A 22,452-nucleotide genomic window follows, 5' to 3' on the forward strand; every position below is an offset into this window, starting at 1 on the left:
TTGGGTCTTTTTTGATTCCTCTGTTGCATTTGTTAAATATTTACCTTAATTCTTATATTAAGGTAGAAGGGGGGTGTTTTAGCAGTTCTTTAGGTATGTCTCTAGAGCCAATTGCTCTGTTATTTTTTATCATTTTTGACGCATTTCTTATTTCGCTTTCCGATAAATCTGCAACTTGTGTTTGTCTGTCTTTTATTTTATAAGTTGGGGAGTATATAGACATATTTGTTCTTGTAATAAGTCTTGAGTAATATTTTACCCATTCGTCCATTTGTACTAGTAAGTACTGATAATTTTCATGGATATTTTATCTGAAGTTTCTCAACGTTTTCCATGCCTCCCTTGCTTTTGAGCTTCTCATTAAGCTATCTATATCTTTACACATTTATTGCTTCATAATTTTGCCTTTAGTCTTCTTGACTCCCTCTGTGGTCAGCTACCTTTGGTAAGCTTACTTCTTGTCTTTTATTTGGTTTTCTATCTTTGTTGTCCAACAATATTGTTTTAAAAACACCTTATGTTTCATTTCGATTTAGAGATGATCCACTATTCGTATCCATACGTTCGTTTCGGTCTCTAGACCTCTTCAGCACAACCACTTTCTGGTAACATCCTTAATCTCTGCATTTTACAATGTATAAGACAAGGAGATGAAAGGGACTCTATAATATGCAGTCATATTCCATCTATTCCAATATGGTTTTTTGTTGTTATAAAACCTTTACTTGCTCCTTTAATGTCATTGATGAGGGCATATGCTACTATTATGACGGCATAGGTATTATCTTCCTTTACTTTGACACATATGTATATTATATATTTTTCTTATTGTTGCAGGCACATGACTTTTTGCTCTTTGAACTTTATTTACTCCGCTGTAATAATGAACATATTCTTCTATTATTTCGCTTCCTTGACCCTATTCCTTAATTTCAATAAATACCACTATGCCATTTTAGACCTGGATCCCGCGTAAGAAAGAAAAGTTGATTAATAGCAAGCTGAAAATTTGTTAATAGCTTAACGGTGTCTAGTCGGACAAACTTTGATGCACGGGAACACTGGAACGGGGGAAGTTTTAACTGTGGAGCATGATAAACGTGTCGTCCTGACAAGTTTATGATTGTGAAAAATAGCAAGTTGTTTTTAAGTTTATTCGATAACCAACGTTATGTAATATATGCGAAAATGTTTGTCCGACAAAAATGTTGGGCATTTTAACGAGTCCGACACGTGGAACATGTCACATCACAGGAATTATGTTGGTGATGAATAGCAGTCTGATTTTTGCATGAGAGTTTAATGAAAGGTTAAAAAAACAATTGGAAGTTCTGTCCAACAAAATTAATGGGAAGTTTTCGTAGTCGGACATTCTAAACAGGTAAGATATAGACAAAAATGCTGGTGATAAATAGCTTTCCGACAAAGACGAAATTTAATTAAGTAAATTATTCCTTACCAAGAATGACTGTTGTCGGAAAAAAATATGGGGTAGATTTTGTAGTCGGACAATTTAAAAAAATAATTTTTGAAATTTCAATAAGGGGCGATTATTCTATGTCAAAAGTACCTGCAATCAATTACAATCGATATCTTTCGATTTATGTCAACATCATTTAGATACCTCACTGTAATACATTTATAGTAGATCAGGCAAATTATATTATGGATTGAGTGGTCTAGCTATCTTTGTCTGCCACATTCGCGGGATCGCTTGGTTAAAAGAGATAGATAGACCACCTATCGACTTTTTGCACTGTATTCCCTGTCTACCCTTATGTCTATGAATACATTTCCATTTAAGAAAAACTGTGACTTTTGACAATAATTCATAATAAATTGCAATCGTAACTTCAAATTTAAACTAATCGATTTATTTTGGCAGCAAATTATTTCTTGCCATGTGACATATTAATTACATTATTTTTTCATTTGTAGAAAGTTGAGAAAAATTACGTTATACAATTTTAGTAATAATTTATTTAGGTACCCTTTTTCAATCAAGCAAAGCATTATAGCACGAAGAATGATATTCAATAGAACTTTCACAATTATCTGGCAACTGAACCTCATTGAATTGATGACCAAGTATTTTACTAACTTTGTAAAATGTTCGAAAATTACTCAAAAATGTTCCGTTGAATGGTTTCACTTTTGATTTGGCGACTTAAAATTTAAACTGTTGACACTCAAAAATAGACACAAAAACACTCCATAGTTAATATAAATTTTAATTTCCAACACACGTGGCAAACAGAAACAGAAAGACCATGTACTTTCAAATACTACTTTGTATAGCACAAAGTGTCACACTGACAAATGCAGCCTTCCAATACATACTTCTAAGCATAATGTGTCATATTTACGTCTATTCTTATAAGCACCGAAGTTTTAGACTCTTCACATTTTTCAATGTCGTTTACAGGGTTAAGATTTGAGTATGGAAAAAAATGTATACAACGTTTTTTGTAGGAAATTTTCCGTACTTTCTGATGCGCCTAATTAGAAAACCCTAAGAGATTGCTTTCACAGGTTCTTTGACATTTTTTATTGTCATTTTGAGAAAATCTAGAACAAACTCCACCCAAAAAAATAATTGTTTTGCAATATATACATGCATTGATACTTACCTCACTGTTTTTGGATTGTGCATGTATATATATATGCACATGCAAATATGTGAATATAAATAATAATATACAACTAAAATAGCTTTATCAATATGTGAATTATAAATAAGTCATTCTGAAAAAATGTTTTTTATTTATTTCCTTCGATTTGCCCAAACTTTGTGTCCGACATATAACTTTTTGCGTTACAAAATATAATTTGTAGATAAACAAATCAAAATTAGCTTGCTATTTATCACCAACATTTTTGTCTATATCTTACATGTTTAGAATGTCCGACTAGGAAAATTTCCCATTCATTTTGTCCGACAGAACTTCCAATTGCTTTTTTAACCTTTCATTAAACTCTCATGCAAAAATCAGACTGCTATTCATCACCAACATAGTTCCTGTGATGTGACATGTTCTACGTGTCGGACTCGTTAAAATGCCCAACCTTTTTGTTGGACAAACATTTTTTCATATATTATATAACGTTGGCTATTGAATAAACTTAAAAACAACTTGCTATTTTTCACCATCATAAACTTGTCAGAACGACACGTTTATCATGCTCCACCGTTAAAACTTCCCCTGTTTCAGTGTTCCCGTGCATCAATGTTTGTCCGACTAGACACCGTTAAGCTATTAACAAATTTTCAGCTTGCTATTAATCAACTTTTTTTTCTTATGCGGGATCCAGGTCTATTTTCCATTGTTTTAGTTCCGTAAGAGTTTCTTGATATTTATTGTTTATACTCTGTACATTATCCAAGTATTGAATATGTATCAAATATTGAAAGACACAACTAAAAAATTAAATATTTAATGGCGGCACTAGCATTTACAAAGAATTAACAGTTAAAAATAAAACTGACCTGAGAAAATAAAAAGAATCTGAGCGATTAAAAAAAATAAAATTAATTTTCAGCATCTTGTTTTAGTTTCTTTACATAAATATCATACTCTTTCAAATTATTTTTCATGTTATCAATGTCTTGTTCTAAAACACTAATCCTAGACATCAACATACTTATTTCTTCGCCGTTGATGGTTTCGTTCGCAATCAAGGCACCAGGTGGCGCTTCCCTTTTGGCCAGTATGTGCCTTCTTTCAGTTCTGAAGTCAACGTGACAACCTCTCTCTGATCTTTCAAAATACTGACAATCTGCAAAGCATTCGTACCAAAACCGCAAATCCACTTTTGGTGGCTCGTCACAGCTAACGTATCCTCCTTGGACTTCTGGTAGTCTAAAGACATCTCTGGTTATTCTGGTAATATTATCACCGTTGTCACAAATGGCTCGGGCAAGATTAAATTGCTTGATTTGAGCTAACTGGTCTGGTTTGAAAACTGATGGATTTTCGTAGTAAAAACGGTCGCCGTCTCTGAGACGTTTGAATTGCTCGATCAAGATGCATTGGAAAAGTGGACCTACTTTTCCTCCATCAATCTGATCTTCCAAAATTCCTAAAAAAGATAGACATTAGTAACTAAACATATGCCAAAATGCGGTCATTAAACGACAAGAAACAGACATATCACTACTTGAAAAATAAGACATGAGGAAAAGAAAAAATAAAACACATTCATATAGCGTAACTGTGGTCAATAATGCGTCTAAAAGTGTCGAACAGCGTTGAATGCATTTCAAAAAACATTGGGCTGGGGGGAGATTTTTACGGTTTTTTTTTACAAAAAAAAAGGACCAACTTTATTTTGAGCGTAACTTACTTTTGATGCTAGAAACTTTTTAGAAAACAAAAATAAAGGTTTTTTTAAACACTTTAAAAACGTTGTGATTAATTTTCCCCGAAAAGTGCTTCATTTTTTGGTTATTTCACGTTGAAAAATTCGATTTTATTAACTCTGCTTCTACTGCGTCTACAGACTTTATATATATACCGTTTTTTTTTTCACTTTTTCATAAGCTATATTTTGCTGAAAATTTTTTTTTTTTCGATAAAATACTTTTTGCGATATTTTTTTTATTGAAAAATGAACATATTCACTCTCAAATAACTCGACAAGTATTCACTTAGTGAAAAAACCCTATAGAACAAAAGTTCCTTGGAATCAATAGTCAGTTCAGCCAATTCCGGACTTATGACAAAAGCACACATCGGCACAATATCACTTTTTTTTTCTATGATATGTTAGCTATGTGCATGCCAAATTTCATTATGTCAATCCAAGCGGTTATTTAAAATTTACAGCAAAAACCGTCAGCAAAAGGACTAAAACACGAGATATTACGTACTTTTACTATCTTTCACATCGATGGTTAAGAGCGCAGATATAGTATGTCCAAATATCTTAATTATTGAGGAGAACGTTTTGAAGTTTTCGCGTTACTTTTTGTTTGATACTGCTGATATACCGTTATATCATAATGTTTGGGTAATAAGTTCGGGTATCATTATTAGCTTAATGTAGATATTTTTTAAAATATTATGTATTATTGGGTTAAAAAATATTTTTTTTGAAAATGTGTATGGACATACAACATAAGGTATGTTACTGCATGCCCGGACAAACAGTATTTACAGCCATGATAAGTTTGATCGCGTGAGCACTAATATTGTATGTCCCAAAACATACTATGTCTGTACACTTCCAAACGGACATAAAATATCTGTGCAAGTCGGTTTTTAGTACAAATGAGAAATACTATATTTTGGCAAGGCCGTTTAACCCATTTACAATCATTCTGGACTTGCAATAATTATGCAGAACATTCATATGACCCTACTGAATATTTTTATAATGTTATCTTAAAATCAGCAAAAAGTGGACATACTATATCTGTGCTCTTAACCATCGACATGTAGTTTAATTAATGTGTGTATGTCTGTACTACGTTACTAATACCCGACGTTACCCGAATACGTTACTTTAACCCGACACTCAAATGTAGGAAGAAAGAACGAGATTCCACAGTTCAGCCCAATGCCACAGCCCCCTAGCGCACTAGAAAAGAAGAAGAAGTATACAACATATCAAAGGTACCGTAATATAATCGTAATTTACATACACACGCAAATGAATTGATAAATTTACATTTAACTTATTTCATTATAAAACATAAGAACCAGCACCGTTAAATTAATATGATAGATGTAACTAATTTATTCATTGGTCCTTTGAGCAGGATTTGAAATTTAAACTAAATATATACGAAATGCATAAGAAAATTATATGTGGAAGGAGAGAGCATACATACTAAATTATAAACAAAATTGAAGAAATAATGTAGGACGCCTCTTGAAAAGATGAAGTAAAGTTTGATGCCAACAAGTACGTAAACTGTGGAATAAAAGAGAGGAAGAAGATTATTAAAGTACATCGAAATTATCAACGGTAAAGTACATGTTCATAAGTTGAACTTTGCCTTGTTTTTAAAGAAGAATAGTCTCAAAGGCAACAGTAGGCGATAGCCATTGATATCAATATGGAACATATTATGTTCCACAAAGTTAAACATAAAACTCATGGAATGTCTAAAGAGAAAAGGACTTGACAAAAATGATATTAACATAGTGAGAAATCACTATTTAGTCGAGGAAATGAAGCATTTTGGCTCGCAATTTTTTCATCCAGCATGGATATACTTGAAATTTTCACAGAAGGTAGGGAATAGTCCAAGGATCATTTTCTATATCATGCCTACGCTAAAACCTTGGGGGTGGTTGCCACCCCATCTCGGGGGGCGGGAATTTTTTTATTACATTTTAACCATGTAAATCGATGTAAAAGGTAATTCTAAGAAAAAAAGGTTTTTACATTTTCTTCGTAAAACTAATATTTTTCGAGTTATTCGCGCTTGAAAGTAACAGTTTTTCGATGAAAAAATCGACTTTTTTAGAGGGTTTTTTGAGAATACCTCGAAAAATATACATTTAATCAAAAAAACTGTAGATATCAAAATTGTATCTTTTAGTAACACAAACCAAACTCTTTTTCTGTAATATCTTTAAGACCAATAAAAACCGAGATACGGCACGTTAAAAGTTAGCTTTTTTCGTCAAAAGCATAATTTGAAATATTCAAAGTAAAATAACGGAAAAACTTTGCATTTTTCGAGGAAAACTCAAATAATATTTTTTCAAGCATGCAGTTAGGCCTTTCAAAAAATAATAATAAAAAGTTTCTAGCCTGAAAATTAAGCGACTTATGATCAAAAAAGGTCGGTACCTGCTTTTCTCTATGAAAAAATCAGTGAAAACAGCCCCCTAACTACCCTCCTAATTAAAAATTGGTCTTCGCCTTTCTGTAATTCCTTTTTATATTTGTATTTATCAATACACCCAAGAAGTTTGACCTATTTAAAAGGGCTAATTTTAGAAAAATTAGAGTTTAAAGAAAAATTAATTTTTTGGAATTTCCAATTTTTCACCATTTACTGCAAAATATCTCCGAAAATACTGGAGATACGAAAAAAATGATAGACTACTAAATTGTAGCTTTTTAAATAGCTAAAATTCCCTTGTGCATAGATTTTCATTACAGTGAACAGTTAGCGAGATATAGCTGTTTAAAACCTCTATTTACGAGCAAACACCCCTTATTCGAGCCCTTTAAACCCACCCTAATTAAAAACTAAGGGATCTTACGGAATTTAGTTTACACAGTCTTATAACTCTTTAAGAATCCTACAAAATAATTTTTGAAAAAACTTTTTATCGCCAAAAATGAAGGAGCTGTGTTTATAAAACGACGTTTTTTTTTTCGAAAAATTCGGATAAGTCCGCTTATGGATAGTTTTCAATGTATGTATAATACCACAGAACCGGTTCGTATACTGAAAGATGACTAAAACACTATGTGTATTTGCATTTGTACATATTTGTAAATTCGTATTTTTGTGTAAATAAATGTTTTTGTAATTCTTTAATTCTACTTTTTTTCTGTATAGATCTATTAAAATATCTACTTATAAAAACTGTAATGTCATTAACGGTGGTTTTCAAGGGTTGAAATATTATATTATATCCTAAAGTATAAAACAATAATTATTTAACCAATCAAAACCAAATTTTACCCATATTAAAGTTTACAATGTTTTTATATAATTTTTGACAATAAGGGGTAGTTTACACCCCTAAAAATAATCAACGCCCTTAAGCATGATATAAAATATGAAGTACAGGGTGAGATGATGCTAATCCCAAATTTTTATGTAAATCGATGCAAGCCGAAATTATTCTTTTAGGATAAGTAAATTTTTTATATATAGCTCCAACAAGGGTGGTTTTAAGGGTTGAAATATTATGATAGTATATCTTAAAGCATAAAACAACTAAAATTATTTTATAATTTTTTAGAATTAGGGGTAGTTTTCACCCTTAAAAAACCAAAAGCGTACAACGGCTCAATATAGGAAATGAACTAGAGGGTGTAATGAGCCTAATTCCAAATTTTTGTACAAGTCGATGCTGGGCGAAAAAATTGCGAGGTTTTGCCATTTTTTCAGTTTCATTTCCTCGACTAATTGGAACCAACAGGCTGTTGTAACATTAGACGGTGATAACACGGATGCGCAACAGATAAGTAGAGGAGTGAGACAGGGCTGTGCACTTTCACCATTACTATTTAATATACACTCCGAAGAGTTATTTACACAAGTTATTGAAAACAGCACAGAAGGCATCAAGTGGTGAAAATATAAACAAAATTCGTTATGGCTACGTAAAGACCTGCAGACGTTACTAAACACAATTTGTGATACTGGGGAACAGTTTGGTTTAACAATAAACAAAAAGAAAACAAAAACCATGGTGATCAGTAAGAGGAGTAAAGTCGTAACAAGGATCCATATAGAAAATGAAGATATCGAACAAGTGGACAAAATAAAATACTTAAAAGTCTGAATAACGGAAGATCTAAATTCGAAATCAGAAGTTCGATCAAGAATAGAGCAATCAAGAGCAGCCGTTTTGAATATGATGAAATTTCTGAGTAACTAAATATTCAATCTGCAAATCCGATATCGCATGGTAAAATGTTATATCCACTCTTTTCTTCTTTATGATGTCGAAGCTTGGACTGTTAATGATGACTTAATGAGAAAGATGGAATCTTTTGGGATGTAGCTTTTTAGGAGAATATTAAAAATACCATGGACCGATCATATTACGAACGAAATGATGTTGCACAGAATGGGAAGAGACAGAGAACTTTTGACCACCAATAAAAAGAGAGAAACACCATACTTGAGGCACATACTTAGAAATGATAAGTACGAGTTATTACAGCTGATTATGAAGGGTAAAATTAACGGAAAAAGGAGTCCTAGTAGATGACAAATGTCCTAGCTGAAAAACATTCGCGACTGGACCGGGTTAAACACACAGACGGTTTTAAGAAAAGCAGGAGATAGAGACGAATTTGCAGTGGTTATAGCCAACCTTCATTAGTGGAGTCGGCACTAGAAGAAGAAAAAAAAACATAAAATGCAAATATTTTTATGATTAAACACAACATAAAAATATTCTGATAAACTTACCTCCAACAAACACGTCGATGTTTCCAGGATGACCATACAGCTGTTGCAGTTTTCTCCTAACATTCGCATCACTAATGTCATATCTTAGATCGTCGAAGCTGTTTACGGGTGTCATATTACAGAACTTCCTGTACTCAAGGTACTCAGGTAGAGCATGATCCCTTCCTCTATGTACATTCATTGCAGCCAGATCAAGAGCAACGGCATGGGCTGCTTGGAAGAGTGTCTCCGTCAGTTCTGAGTTTAGATTTTCGTCTGATTTTTTTATTTTCGCGGCGACAGTGAAGAAACCTACAATTTTAAAATTAGGATATTTTTTGAAGATGCGGGTGGTGTTCTACAGATTTTAGTTTTTAGGTGTCCCAACAAAAAATCCAAGAGACAAATCTGGTTACCGAGGAGGCCATTCGATGCTGCCTCTTCTCCTAATCCAATCCCGTTGAAAAATAACCACAAGAATTGGCCGCAGGAAGATCCATAGACAGAACTGTAAGAAATTTGGGAGGTTTACGTTCTACTTTGGATGCAGAAGGTTGAATGATGATATTGAAGTTCTTGGAGCATATGACCAGAACAAAAATAAGTTAAGTAGGTACTTAAAATATTTTCACGTAAGACTTAAGAGATAATCAGTTATAGCTGAAGTAAAGAATCAAGAAGTAAAGTTACAAATCTAAAACAAGTGATCGTGGAGTAATATCAAATACAATATTACTTACCTCGAAGTAAAGGATCGATTCCTCCCTCTTCAACGAGCCTCCAAGGCGAGAAAAACGCCTTGGAAAGCGGCAAATTTCCTTCCCTGATCGGTTTAAAATCGCTGTTCAATCTGTGCAAAACCGGATTTATCAAAGTGTGACCAAAACGTAAGGCAGCAGTAGCGAACACATTAGAAATAGAAGGGTTAATATTGGGATTGTAACCTTGGTACTCGCCCAGCTTCTCCATTCCCTTTTTTCCTATGATAATAGGCAACCACTGTTTGTAAGTAACGTGTTGCATGGAAGCTCCTACTATCTTACGAGCCTCGTGGTAGAGCTGATCTGTATCCCAGTGGGGGTTCATAATTTTAAGTTCTTTGGCTATCCTGTTATGCTCTCGCAGCCAGATGGTGTGCATTGCTAGAAGTCCTACTTGCTCGTTGGCTCTTATATCTCCAGCTACGAAGCAGTTTAAAGTGCTTTCTGTGAGATTGCGTCTGCAATCAATTCCTTGATTTTCGGCGTATGGTAACAACGCCTTTTTGCCTAAAATAAAAAAGTAGAGATAACTCTTTCTCTACGTTTAATGGAACAGCAGTGTCTTAATGTGAATTCGTTAGAGCTTTACCTGGAAAGATGGGTCCTTCCCTCAATCGTCCCCAGTTAGTGTTGTGGTCTCTTAAATTACTAGCCAACTCTTCTGAAAATCCGTATACTTGTGAAGCGTCAATGTAAGAGGTTAACTGGTTGATCTGTTCTCTAGGTTGTATGGAATCGAAAAAGACGGAAGTCATTCCAGATCCGCATATGGATGAGGTTCGGATAAAATCTATGCATCGTCTACAAAAAATCAAAATGTAGTGAAAAATTGAATTAAAAAAATTATATTATCATTTACAGGAAATATTTGTGTAGAGACACTTAGGTCCAGTATTTCGCTATCCATGATGATTAATACACTAAGCATCAAAATTAACGCACCACCTTAAAATGGGACATTTTTGATGTCTCGTATTTCCTAAACCTGTTGTCCGATTTTAGTGATTTTTTTAATATGTTATAGCTTTATTCTTCAAGAATATCGGTGTAATAATATTGTTTCTAAACACATGTGTCTAAGTGTCATTGTATACCGGGTGTAACAATGATAGTGTGTTTTTCCTCAAAGTTTGGAACACCCTGTGGAATATTCTAGCGTATATAAAATATTGAAATTAAAACTCAACTGTAGCCTTAGGCTTTCCTAACATTTTTATTTTTGGTTCATTCGCCTATGTTGGATAATAAAAAAGTACTTTATTAACTTTAACAACTAGCAACGTTCTTCATCAATACAGGGTGTTTCTAAATAAATGCAACAAACTTTAAGGGGTAATTCTGCATAAAAAATAATGACCGTTTGATTTATAAACATATGTCCGCAAATGCTTCGTTTCCGAGATACGGGATGTTGAATTTTTTTCTTACAAACTGGCGATTTATTTATTGCTTTTAAACCGGTTGAGATACGCAAATGAAATTTAGTAGGTTTTAAGAGGTAGTTACTGCGCATTTTTTGACATACAATTAAGAATTTTATATTCATCATTGGTGTGCAGAAGGGTCATATTACCCGGTCATATGATCCGTATGCACGCCAATGGTGAATATAAAATTCTTAATTATATGCCAAAAAATGCACAATAGCTACCTCTTAAAACCTACCAAATTTCATTTACATATCTCAACCGGTTTTAGAGCATTAAATAAATAGTCAGTTTGTAAGAAAAAATTCAACATCCCGTATCTCGGAAACGAAGCATTTGCGGACATATGTTAATAAAGCAAACGGTAATTATTTTGTATGCAGAATTACCCCTTAAAGTTTGTAACACTTATTTAGAAACATCCTGTAGTGATGAAGAACGTTGCTAGTTGTTAAAGTACCTAACTTTTATATTGTCCAACATAGGCGAATGAATCAAAAATAAAAATGTTAAGAAAGCCTAAGGCTACAGTTGAGTTTTAATTTCAATATTTTATATACGCTAGAATATTCCAAACTTTGAGCAAAAAACACACTATCATTGTTACACCCGGTATACAATGACCCTTATCTGTTTAGCAACAATATTATTACACCGATATTATTGAAGAATAAAGCTATAAAATATTTTAAAAAATACTAAAATCGGACAACAGGTTTAGGAAATACGAGACATCAAATATGTCATCTGAAGCTCAGATGATTTAAAGGTACGATCATCCAGATCTCCTTCGCTGTTATAATTTCTTTACGAATTTCGTTGTGTATATTTCGATAACCTACTTGGTCCTGCCTGATCTTACACTGCCTTCATTGTTCCACCATTCCTAATATTTTTCTGTCATCCACTCATTCTTGGCAGTTGTTTTATTTTGGAGAAGAAAAGTGTTGTTCACATCATCAAGATTCTTTTATGGTGGTCCATGACTTTTCACACCATCATCCACATATCAAAAAACCTATTGTTTCTTCCAGGCAATACGAAAGGTCTCACAAAAAGAATTTTTTTTCTATTCGTGTCCATGGTCCATGGTGTTCCTGTGTTTCCTGAAGCCAGCTTGTTTTATATTTCGGACTTTTGGTAATGCACTATGTTTCTTAATATTTTTTCAGATTTAGCTGCCTGTATTTTTTTATATAACATATTTGTTTATTAATGTATTAGGTTCCCAAACTTATTTACGATCATATGGTACGTTACATTGTGCAAAAGGTAATAAGCCTAGAAAATTAGGTTTCTATACGTTATTGGTTTGATATTTATTTTGTAATATTACTTGCTTGTTTCCCAAATATTTTATTGTTATTCGCTTTATTTCATTTGTTCGGTTAATTCATCGTTACTTTATTTAATTGCATTGGCTTGGTTAATTTAGGTCATCGGTTCGGTATTTATCTTAACTTCATTACTATAACTTTTATTCATTTGTATATTTAACTTTGCTTATTCATTATTGTATTTTCTCTTAGTGAGGTTTGGGCCTATTTATTTGTATTATTTTCATCTTCGTCGGTTTCAGTTTTAGTCGTACGTAGCAAGCGTACTATCACCAGTTGGTAGAAGACTCATGTGAGTTGTACCCTATATGTAAGTAAGAGGTACGTATGTAATTTTGTAACAGATAACATTATTGTAGTTATCTCAAATATAACTTTGTATAACTTGTGTCATTTTAGAGTCACATGATATGCACTTGGTGTAACTCAGAGAATGTCAAAAATCTAGTAGTTATTTTTAATAAATATTTACTTATTTTGTATATCATTCATTTTATTATTCCTTTATGTTCACTATTACAGATTTAATATATTTAATATTTGACAGCAGTGTAAGGTACCTGGGAGAATGATCGAAGATCATTTTCATGGCGCCCATGATTTGTTAGTTTTATTTATTTTGTTCGTCTTTAGCAATTATTCATCTTCATTCATTTTCAGTACATTATTCTTATTTTATTATTTCACCTTTTAGTCACCATTACTATCTACTTAGAGCTACTGTTCTTCGACAGGCATGCAAACGAGCCGTATCTATCCTTGAGTGTCAAGTTGTTCTCTTGCATCTCTTGCTAGCCAACTTTATTCCGTTTGCCTCTGTCTCTTCATACTTCTACTTATATCCCTTTTAATATCCCCTTCTCTTCACTTCTACATCCTTCCACTTTCCTCCACCAATACTACTGGAAAGTAGTATTTTTCCTACTGCGGCTTCTCCACGTAGAAGCCACTTCACTCTCCTCTTTACATCCCATCTATTTTCATTTTTGTCCCATTAGTTATCTCCTTTTTCCTTACTTCTGTTGGAGTATATCTTTCTTTTTACTTTCACTCCAACAGAAGTTTTTTCTTTTGTTATATTGGCGTGTATTCGTGTGTCATAACCTTGTATAATTATTGATATTAATACATTAAACACAATTTACGAACATATCAAAAACTGTAAATATAAATTGTAGCAATAAAATTTACCCTGTATTTAAGTAATTTTGTTAAAACAAAGCAAGCATGTTTGTTAAAACAAAACAAACATGTTTGTTATTTTTTAAACCTTGTAGATTTAAGTAATTACTGTATATTATAATTGACAAAAGAAAAGAACAAGAAAAAAAAAGATAAAAAAAGTTAAAATAAAAGAGAAAAAAACTAAGAAGATGTAAACCTCCGAGATGTTGAATCGGGTTTATGTCTTAGCGTAGTAAAAAAATCAATTAATAAAAAAAACAAATTAAAAATATAATAAAAAATACAAAAAAAATCAATATTTACAAAAAAATATTTACAACCAAAACAGTGTATTATTTAGACTATTTCACTCATCTTAAAATTTTCACATAATCTGACCAATCACAAACCAAAGACAGCTTGTGTTATCGCGAAAACACCAACTGTCTTTCAATTCTGATTGGTCTATCAGCTTCGTGTTTTCAACAACGTAACCATGGATACCGATCGCAAAGCAAAGTTTGACGTTTGCCAAAAAAATTATTGTAGCTGTATACGTCAAAATGAGTCGTTTCGGTGGTACGATCGCAACTACAAATTAGATTTTACAAATATCAAAAATGTCTGCAGAAAAGATAGGATTAGACACTAAAAAAGTGAAAATAACGAATCACTCTAATCGTGCCACTGCAGTTAGTCAGTTACTACAATCTGGCGTTAGTGAGTAACAAGCTATGAAAATTACTGGACATGGAAGTTCGAACTCGATGAAACCGTATTTACATCTTAGTGCCGAACATCATCAGAACATAGTTAATACTTTTAGGAATACTCCAAGTACATCAAGTAATAATAGCAACAATACATTGTATCCACCTAATAACGGTCATACTATTCAAAATTTTTACAATTGCACCGTTTATAATAATTATAGTCGAGAATAATGTATTCTTTTCGTGTACAAATTATTTATTGTTATAGGTAAAAAATAATTATAACAAATTATTTATAGTTGTAATAAATATTTCATGATTATGACTAATTGTGAATTATTCAAAAAATGGGTAGATTTGGGTTACCTAGATCAAATTTATTATTATTAAATTCCTTCCTTTCATTCTACTGAATTTTTGACCTATCACTTTGTTCGTGAAATAGTCTAATAAAATACCACTCGTGATTTAATTTATCTTATAAGTCTGTCTTTTATTTCTAAACTCAACTGAGTTGCTTAAAGAAAACACCACTCGTCCTAGGGACTCGTGGTGTTTTCAAGCAACTCAGTTTCGTTTAGAAGTAAATCGACATACTTATCGCGAAAATTGAATCACTAGTGGTATTACTATTGATAATCATTGTAATATGTTAGTTTGTTATGTATTTAGAGTTAGAAATACAGAAATAATTCCTCTAATTGAAAAAAAGTTTTGTTTGTTTTTAAAATAATAAAATGTCTGGCTAATTGGCTCGGCTAAGGCTATCAAATTCACACACAAAAAAATAATCTTGTATGTCCTAAAACATTTTTCTGGTACTTGATGAAGATAGTTGACGTTATTCTTAATTATGAATAATGTAGTCCTACCCATCATGAAGTGTTTGATCCAAATCAAAACCAAAATTGTGTGATTATTTTTTTGATATGTACCTATTCCCGTAGAGAAGAAAACTGTGAAGCCAGAAACTTGTCGAGGCCTTATGACTCTTCCAAAGTATAGTCAATATATTAAAGAGCAATGACTTCATTATGCGGTTTTATATTCTAAGATTTTATGTACCTACCGGTTTGTCACTCTCGGGTCGTTTTGTGGTACGTCCATGGGATAACAGGGCGCCCTATAATCACATGATTTCTTACAATCGATTCCATCCCAACTTTCAGACGTTACTGATGGTAAAGCATGGTCCAAATCGTGATCCAGGAATTGACCCCATTGCATAACCTGAAAGAAAACCATTACAGTTAGAAGATAAGAGGTATATTGAACCTTAATTTTGTTGGTCGATACAGTTACACTATACAATATGTACAGACTAATGTATTCGTCAAACATCCGAGAAAATAATACCATTCCTCTCTTCTGTGGGCTTCAATCTCCTCCTTCAATCACCATCACCTGTACAACAACTTTACTATACTTTATTATACCAATGCGATGATGAAAACAAGGGAGACGACCCAAAGTAAAGATGAGAAACATGGGAAAGGACGTTAAAATTATAAAATAATGTAACATTTAACGAAAACATACCAGCACAAGGAATAATTGAGGCTGAGCTGATTCCCGCCAAACACGCTACAACTTCCACCTGAACTTACAGTTAAATGATTCTTACCATATGAGTTATTTCAGGATCAGGAGTAATCTTTGTGGTAGTAATCAAAGTTGTGGAAACTAATCTAGAACTTGGCTTCGTATATCCATGATATTTCTTATCCTTGATCCAACCAACTGGTTTTTGAAGACCGTCTTCGTAAATTGGTTTTAAGACACGCCTGAATTCAGTTAAAGATGCTCCCCAAGTTGGATGCTGCAAATTGTTGCATGTTCCGTCCACAGAACGGTATTTGGAATGGAAGCACATATTGGAACAGTTTCTGAGAAGTCTGTGGGAAGTACAACCTAAAAAATAAAAATAAAAAAGATATCTGCATAGCAAAAAATTGAAAGCAACTGGATTAAACTAGATACACAATGACAATTTGACGCCACTTAACATAATATTTGTTACAAATAATAGATAAATGCTGCAATAAAATATTTTCAGAACCTTACCTGACAATCTAGCAATCATGTCCAAATGCTCTGACGACAGAAGTTCTTTATAATCAAAATCGGCTGTGGAATTCAAGGTCAAATTGCCAGCTTGCACGTACTTTCTGATGTTAGTTAATGTCCTTTCGTATATTTCAGAAGCTCTAGCCAGTTCTCTGGCTGGTGCATCTGGGTATCTGATAAGCCTGAAAAGGTCTCCAGGGTTGCGGGTGTTCTTATTTTTGACAAGGTTGTCCAAAGTTCGGTTGATAGCACGGTCTACTTCTTCAGTAGCTTCGGCAAATGCTAGTTTGACATATTGATCACCGATACCAACACCTATAAGCACATGAATAATAGATTATTAATAATAATGGATGGAGATTATTAATATGGATGGTAGTTGGAAAGATTAATATAGATCAAGGTCAGCTTTCTCTTGATGGAGAGGAGTTAGAACGGGTGAATCATTTCAAGTACCTTGGCAGCTGGTTAAATGTAAATTGTGACTCTGATGAAGAGATAATAACTAGGATCGAAATATCACGGAAGGCTTTTATGACCTGGAAACCAGTTTTATGTAACGGAAACCTGTCGATGAATATTCGAAAGAAAGTCCTGAAATGTTATGTGTGGTCTATCCTATTGTATGGTTGTGAGACATGGACGTTAAAAACCACAATGCTAAACAAAATAGAAGCATTCGAATTGTGGTGCTATCGACGAATCCTAAAGATATCGTGGGATTCGCACACTTCCAATGAAGATGTTCTTTAAATTATGAATTCAGAACGTCTGCTCATAAGCATCATAAAAAAGAAAAAAACAGAATACTTCGGCCATATAATTCGAGGACCTAAATACCATCTACTTCGCCTTATAATACAAGGAAAAGTGGAGGGAAAGAGATGGATTGGTCGAAAGAAACTTTAATATTAGACAATTTTAACATTGTCTAATATTTAATATTAGACAATGGTGTGGCTACACAGTAGAAGAATTATTTCGCGCAGCAGCCGATAGAGAGAGGTTTCAGGAAATTGTAAACATGATGACGGCCAACGTCTGAATACAGACACGGCACCTAAAGAAGAAGAATAATAATATGTTTGTATTGTACTTATACTATAATCTGGTCATTTAAAACCATACAACCAACCAAGAATCACGAAGATTTCTACCGACATTGATGATGATGATGATCTATTTCAAGGGCAACACCATTATATGTTAGAAAAATCAGGATAGAGCCTTGGAATCTTGGAAGTCTTAAAGGTAGGAGTATGGAGTTGGTAGATTCGCTTAAGAGTACACATTGCTTGCATTCAATAGACGAAGTGAAATGGACAAACAGCGAAAGAACCAGGTGAAGAATACAAATTGTGGTGTATGGGGAAAAGTAACATTAGAAATGTATATCTCCACATCAACAAAATAGATTTACGGAACTCTCATTCTAGCAATATGTATGAATGTATTAAGAATCTAGAAAAACTTACCAGTAGGATCCTTTAATTTCTTAACGGTGACATAACCAGAAGCGGAGTCTCTACCATAATCATTAAGAGCTGTGCATTCATATCTTCCTTGGTCTTCTGGACCCACTTTGTAGATATACAAATTACCGCTCAAAGCAACCTTAAATCGACCGGTTCTTTGCATAGATGATCCGTCTTTTTGCCAGGTAATTCCAGGTTTGGGATCGCCTGTTGCTTTGCAGGGCAACTCGATGGTACTACCTGAAGAATATTACTAATTATTAAAAAAATATGGATACGGATTGAAGAACAGAATGATCATGCGATCATTACTTATTGGACAATTAAGGCATAGTACATATGCGGAATTATTAATAGCCCAGTAAATGAACAGGAATACAGTGTAATTTTCAGGCGCAACTCCGAATCGCATGAAAATTTGGATTTAGGTTCTACTTACTCTCCACTTCAAAGTTGAAATTGTGCCGTTGGTTGCTTTTACTTGGGGGTGACAGTTACCCCTTCTCGGGGGTGAAAAAACATACGTTCAAGATAAGCCGGGAAATGGATAAATTGACTGATTTTAAGCAACTTTTGTTCTATAGAGTTTTTTACGTAACTTAATACTTTTCGAGTTATTTGCGATTGAAAATTTTTCGATAAAAAAACTACGTTTTCAGACGGTTTTTCGCAAATAACTCAAAAAGTAAATATTTGATCGAAAAAAATATCATTATCAAAAGTGTAGCTTAGAAAAAACCGAAAAAAATGGTGTATCAGTAAAGTCTATCAATCGAGTAAAAACAAAGGTGTAGCTTATGAAAAATTCGTTATTATTCGTCTAATTCCAAATCGAATATTTCAAGGTGAAATCACCGAAAAATTAAGCACCTTTCGGGTAAAACTTATTGAAACTTTTTTAAAGTGTTTATAAAAGCTTTATTCTAATTGTTTATAAAAGTTTCTAGCATTAAAAATAAGCGAGTTACGCTCAAAATAAAGTTGGCCCTCTTTTTTTGGAAAAAAATCATGAAAATCTCCCCGTCTTTAGCTCCCCAAATGAAATTAATCACTACCGCTTTACAGGCAATTTACTTAATAATCTATTTTTTATATGATCTGTCAGTCTCACTGGTTTAAAGTGCTTATTTTTGAAAGGGTGATAGTTGAAAAAGCTTGAACGGGTCACTAATCACGAGTGTATGCAAATTTTGAACAGGCATATCTTAACCAATTTTTGTCTTACGGAAAAACAAAATAAACCTAGCATATTTATAATGACAAAACCTATATTTTTTTACTCTTTAAGATTTTTCTTATCACTAATATTTTTTAAGTTATTTTGAAAAAAGGAAACTTTTCAAAAATGTTTAGAAATTTTTTTTTACTATAAAACCAATTTTTTTTTTAAATAAGCCCTTCAAACCAATCAAACTTACATATCATATAAACAATACACATACAGTTAAAATAAATGGTAAAGCGGCAACGATTAATTTTATTTAGTGTGCTAAATAGAGAGAGGTTTTCACGATTTTTTTTTACCAAAAAAAGGGGCCAACTTGTTTTTCAGTGTAACTCGTTTATTTTTAATGCTAGAAACTTTTGTAAAAAAACAAGTATAAAGCTTTTTTAGATACTTCAAAAATGTTAATAAGCTTTTCCCGAAAAGTGCGTAATTTTTCGGTGATTTCGCCTTGAATTATTCGATTTGGAATTAGACGAATAAGAACGTATTTTTCATGAGCTACAACTTTGCTTTTACTCAATTTATAGAGTTTACTGATATACCATTTTTTTCGTTTTTTTATATGCTATACTTTTGCTAAGAATATTTTTTTCGATAAAATATTTACTTTTTGAGTTATTTGCGAAAAACGGTCTGAAAACGTGGTTTTTTTTTGTAAAAAAATCAACATTTTCAATCGCGAATAACTCGAAAAGTATTGACTTATTTAAAAAGCTTTATAGAACGAAAGTTGCTTATAATCTGTCAATTTATTCATTTCCAAGCTTATTTTAAACACGCGTGTTTCACCCCCCGAGAAGGGGTGACTATCACCCCCCCCCCCCCCCCAAGTAAAAACAACCAACGGCACAAATTCAGCTTTGAAGTGGAGGGTAAGTTGAACGTAAATCCAAATTTTCATGCAATTCGGAGTTGCCCCTGAAAATTACACTACAAAACGGTCATTTATTGGGCTATAAAATAATTTCAGAGTTTTAGGACTGTATTATAGGTGTGGTAATGGGAAACTCACAGAAGCAATCAACATAGACAGTGGGGTCAGATAAGAGTGTGTTTTATCTCCAACCATATTTTTGATCTTATTCGACTGGGTCATGAAGAAAGCAACGAAAAATAAAAGAGAAATTAGATGGAATGCTTTCCGTCAGCTTGAAGATCTTGACTTTGCGGACAATATATGTCTGGTGTCCGAAAAAAGACAACATTTGCAGAACAAACCAGAAAAGGTGACTAAAAAAGCAAGAAAAATAGGATTAGAGGTTAACACAAAAAATAACAAACTTATGAAGGAGAATATTCATTGAAGGAGAAGAAGTAAAAAATGTATAGAAGTTTTGCTATTTGAGAAGTATAATTGACGCTAGCGGTGGAATAGAAGAAGAAATTATTGGAAGGGTAACTAAAGCCCAGAATTATATGGTGAATAAAACATGTAATGTAATGGGAGTCCAATAAATTAACAATCAGAACCAAAATCAGGATATTTAATACAAAATATAAAGAGCATTTTGCTATATGCAGCAGAAACTTGGAAATTAGAGAAAGAGATTATACAAAAGGTACAAACATTTGTAAATAGATGCCTCAGACGAATATTGAAAATATATTGGCCAAATCGGATAAGTAACAAGGAACTTTGGAGAAAAACTAATCAAGAGCCGATAGCCAAAACGATAAATAGACGCAAATGGAAGTTTATTGGACACACATTACACATTAAAGAAAAATGAAGATGATATAACCAAACAAGCCTTCGATTACCAACCAACTACAAAAAGAAAACAAGGCAGACCAATGACATCCTGGAAAATAAATATTACCGAAGAGCTAGAAGACAAGTTAACATGGAAAGAGGTGAAATCCCTAGTCAAAAACAGATGAATGGACGGGGACCTATGTTCCAAATGGAACCAAGCCCTATGTAAAGTATTATAGGTGTGGTTCAAATGACTTGGGAGAGGTAACTAAATGTTATACAGACAATAGCCATAATCAAGTTTATAAAAAGGCTTACCAATTAGTACGTTCTTTAAAGGTAAAATATTGCAAAACCTCTAAGTGATATTATGCCGATGGATAAAATGACTAATTCTAAGCAACTTTTGTTCTATAAAGTTTTTTCACCAAGTTAATACTTTTCGAGTTATTTGCGAGTGAATATGTTAATTTTTCTACAAAATAACCACCTTTTCAGGCGGGTTTTCGCAAATAACTCAAAAAGTAAGTATTTGGTCGAAAAAAAAATCTAACCAAAAATGTAGAACGCAAAAAAGTGAAAAACATGGTGTATATATTAGGTCACTGTACCTAGTAGAAGCAGAGTTATAGCTAATGAAAAATAGGTTCATATTCGTCAAATTCCAAATCGAATATTTTAACGTGCCATAACCAAAAAACGAAGCACTTTTTGGGGAAAACTCATTTTACCTTTTTTAAAGTGTTTAAAAAATGCTTATTTTTGTTTTTTAAAAAAAATTTTTAGCATCAAAAGTAAACAAGTTACGCTCAAAATAAAGTTGGTCCCTTTTTTTGGTAATAAATCTGGAAAATCACCAACTAATTAACATTTCAAATGAACTTAATTGTTAAAACTTCACAAGTTTTTTACTCGCGTATGTATTGATCATATGATCTGTAAGTTTCATTGGTTCAAAGTTCTTATTTTTGAAAGAGCTGTAGTTAAAAGGGCTTGAACGAGTCACTTATCACGAGTGTATGCAAATTTAGAAACACCGAATCTTAACCAATTTTTGTCTTACAGAAAAACAAAAAAATACAAAATATTCAGAAATGTAAAGACGACTTTTTTTATTGTTTAAGATTTTTGTTATCTCTAAAAATTTTTAAGTTATTTTGAAAAAAAGCATTCTTTCAAAATTAAAATTTTTAAAAATTTTACTTTTAAAACCAAATTTTTTCAAAAATAAGCACTTTGAATCGATGAAACTTACAGATCATATAAACACACAACATAAGTAAAGTAACTTGTGAAGCGGTAACGATTAATTTCATTTAAGTTGCTAATTGGGGGCTGATCTTCCTGATTTTTTTTGCCAAAACAAAAGGGACTAACTTTATTTTGAGCGTAACTTGCTCACATTTGATGCTAGAATTTTTTTATAAAAACAGAAATAAAGCTTTTTTAAACACTTTAAAAAAGTTGTAATGTGTTTTCCCCAAGAATGC

The 22,452-nt window shown here is 32.7% G+C and overlaps 1 protein-coding gene across 1 annotated transcript in view; it reads right to left on the minus strand.

The window, feature by feature from the left end:
* Positions 1–3,419: 3,419 nt before the first annotated feature.
* Positions 3,420–22,452, minus strand: part of LOC114337047 (peroxidasin) — a 62,782-nt gene continuing 43,749 nt past the window's right edge. Inside the window, exons 8-15 of the mRNA XM_028287463.2 lie at positions 18,039–18,278; positions 16,561–16,878; positions 16,121–16,407; positions 15,566–15,726; positions 10,445–10,656; positions 9,835–10,362; positions 9,116–9,406; positions 3,420–4,080 (exon numbers count right to left, since the gene is read on the minus strand). Of these exons, the coding sequence (XP_028143264.2) occupies positions 3,530–4,080; positions 9,116–9,406; positions 9,835–10,362; positions 10,445–10,656; positions 15,566–15,726; positions 16,121–16,407; positions 16,561–16,878; positions 18,039–18,278 (2,588 nt within the window). The 3' untranslated portion in view covers positions 3,420–3,529. The remainder of the gene's footprint in view (positions 4,081–9,115; positions 9,407–9,834; positions 10,363–10,444; positions 10,657–15,565; positions 15,727–16,120; positions 16,408–16,560; positions 16,879–18,038; positions 18,279–22,452) is intronic.

This window comes from Diabrotica virgifera, chromosome 5, assembly GCF_917563875.1.
Source record: "Diabrotica virgifera virgifera chromosome 5, PGI_DIABVI_V3a".
Classification (NCBI taxonomy): domain Eukaryota; kingdom Metazoa; phylum Arthropoda; class Insecta; order Coleoptera; family Chrysomelidae; genus Diabrotica; species Diabrotica virgifera.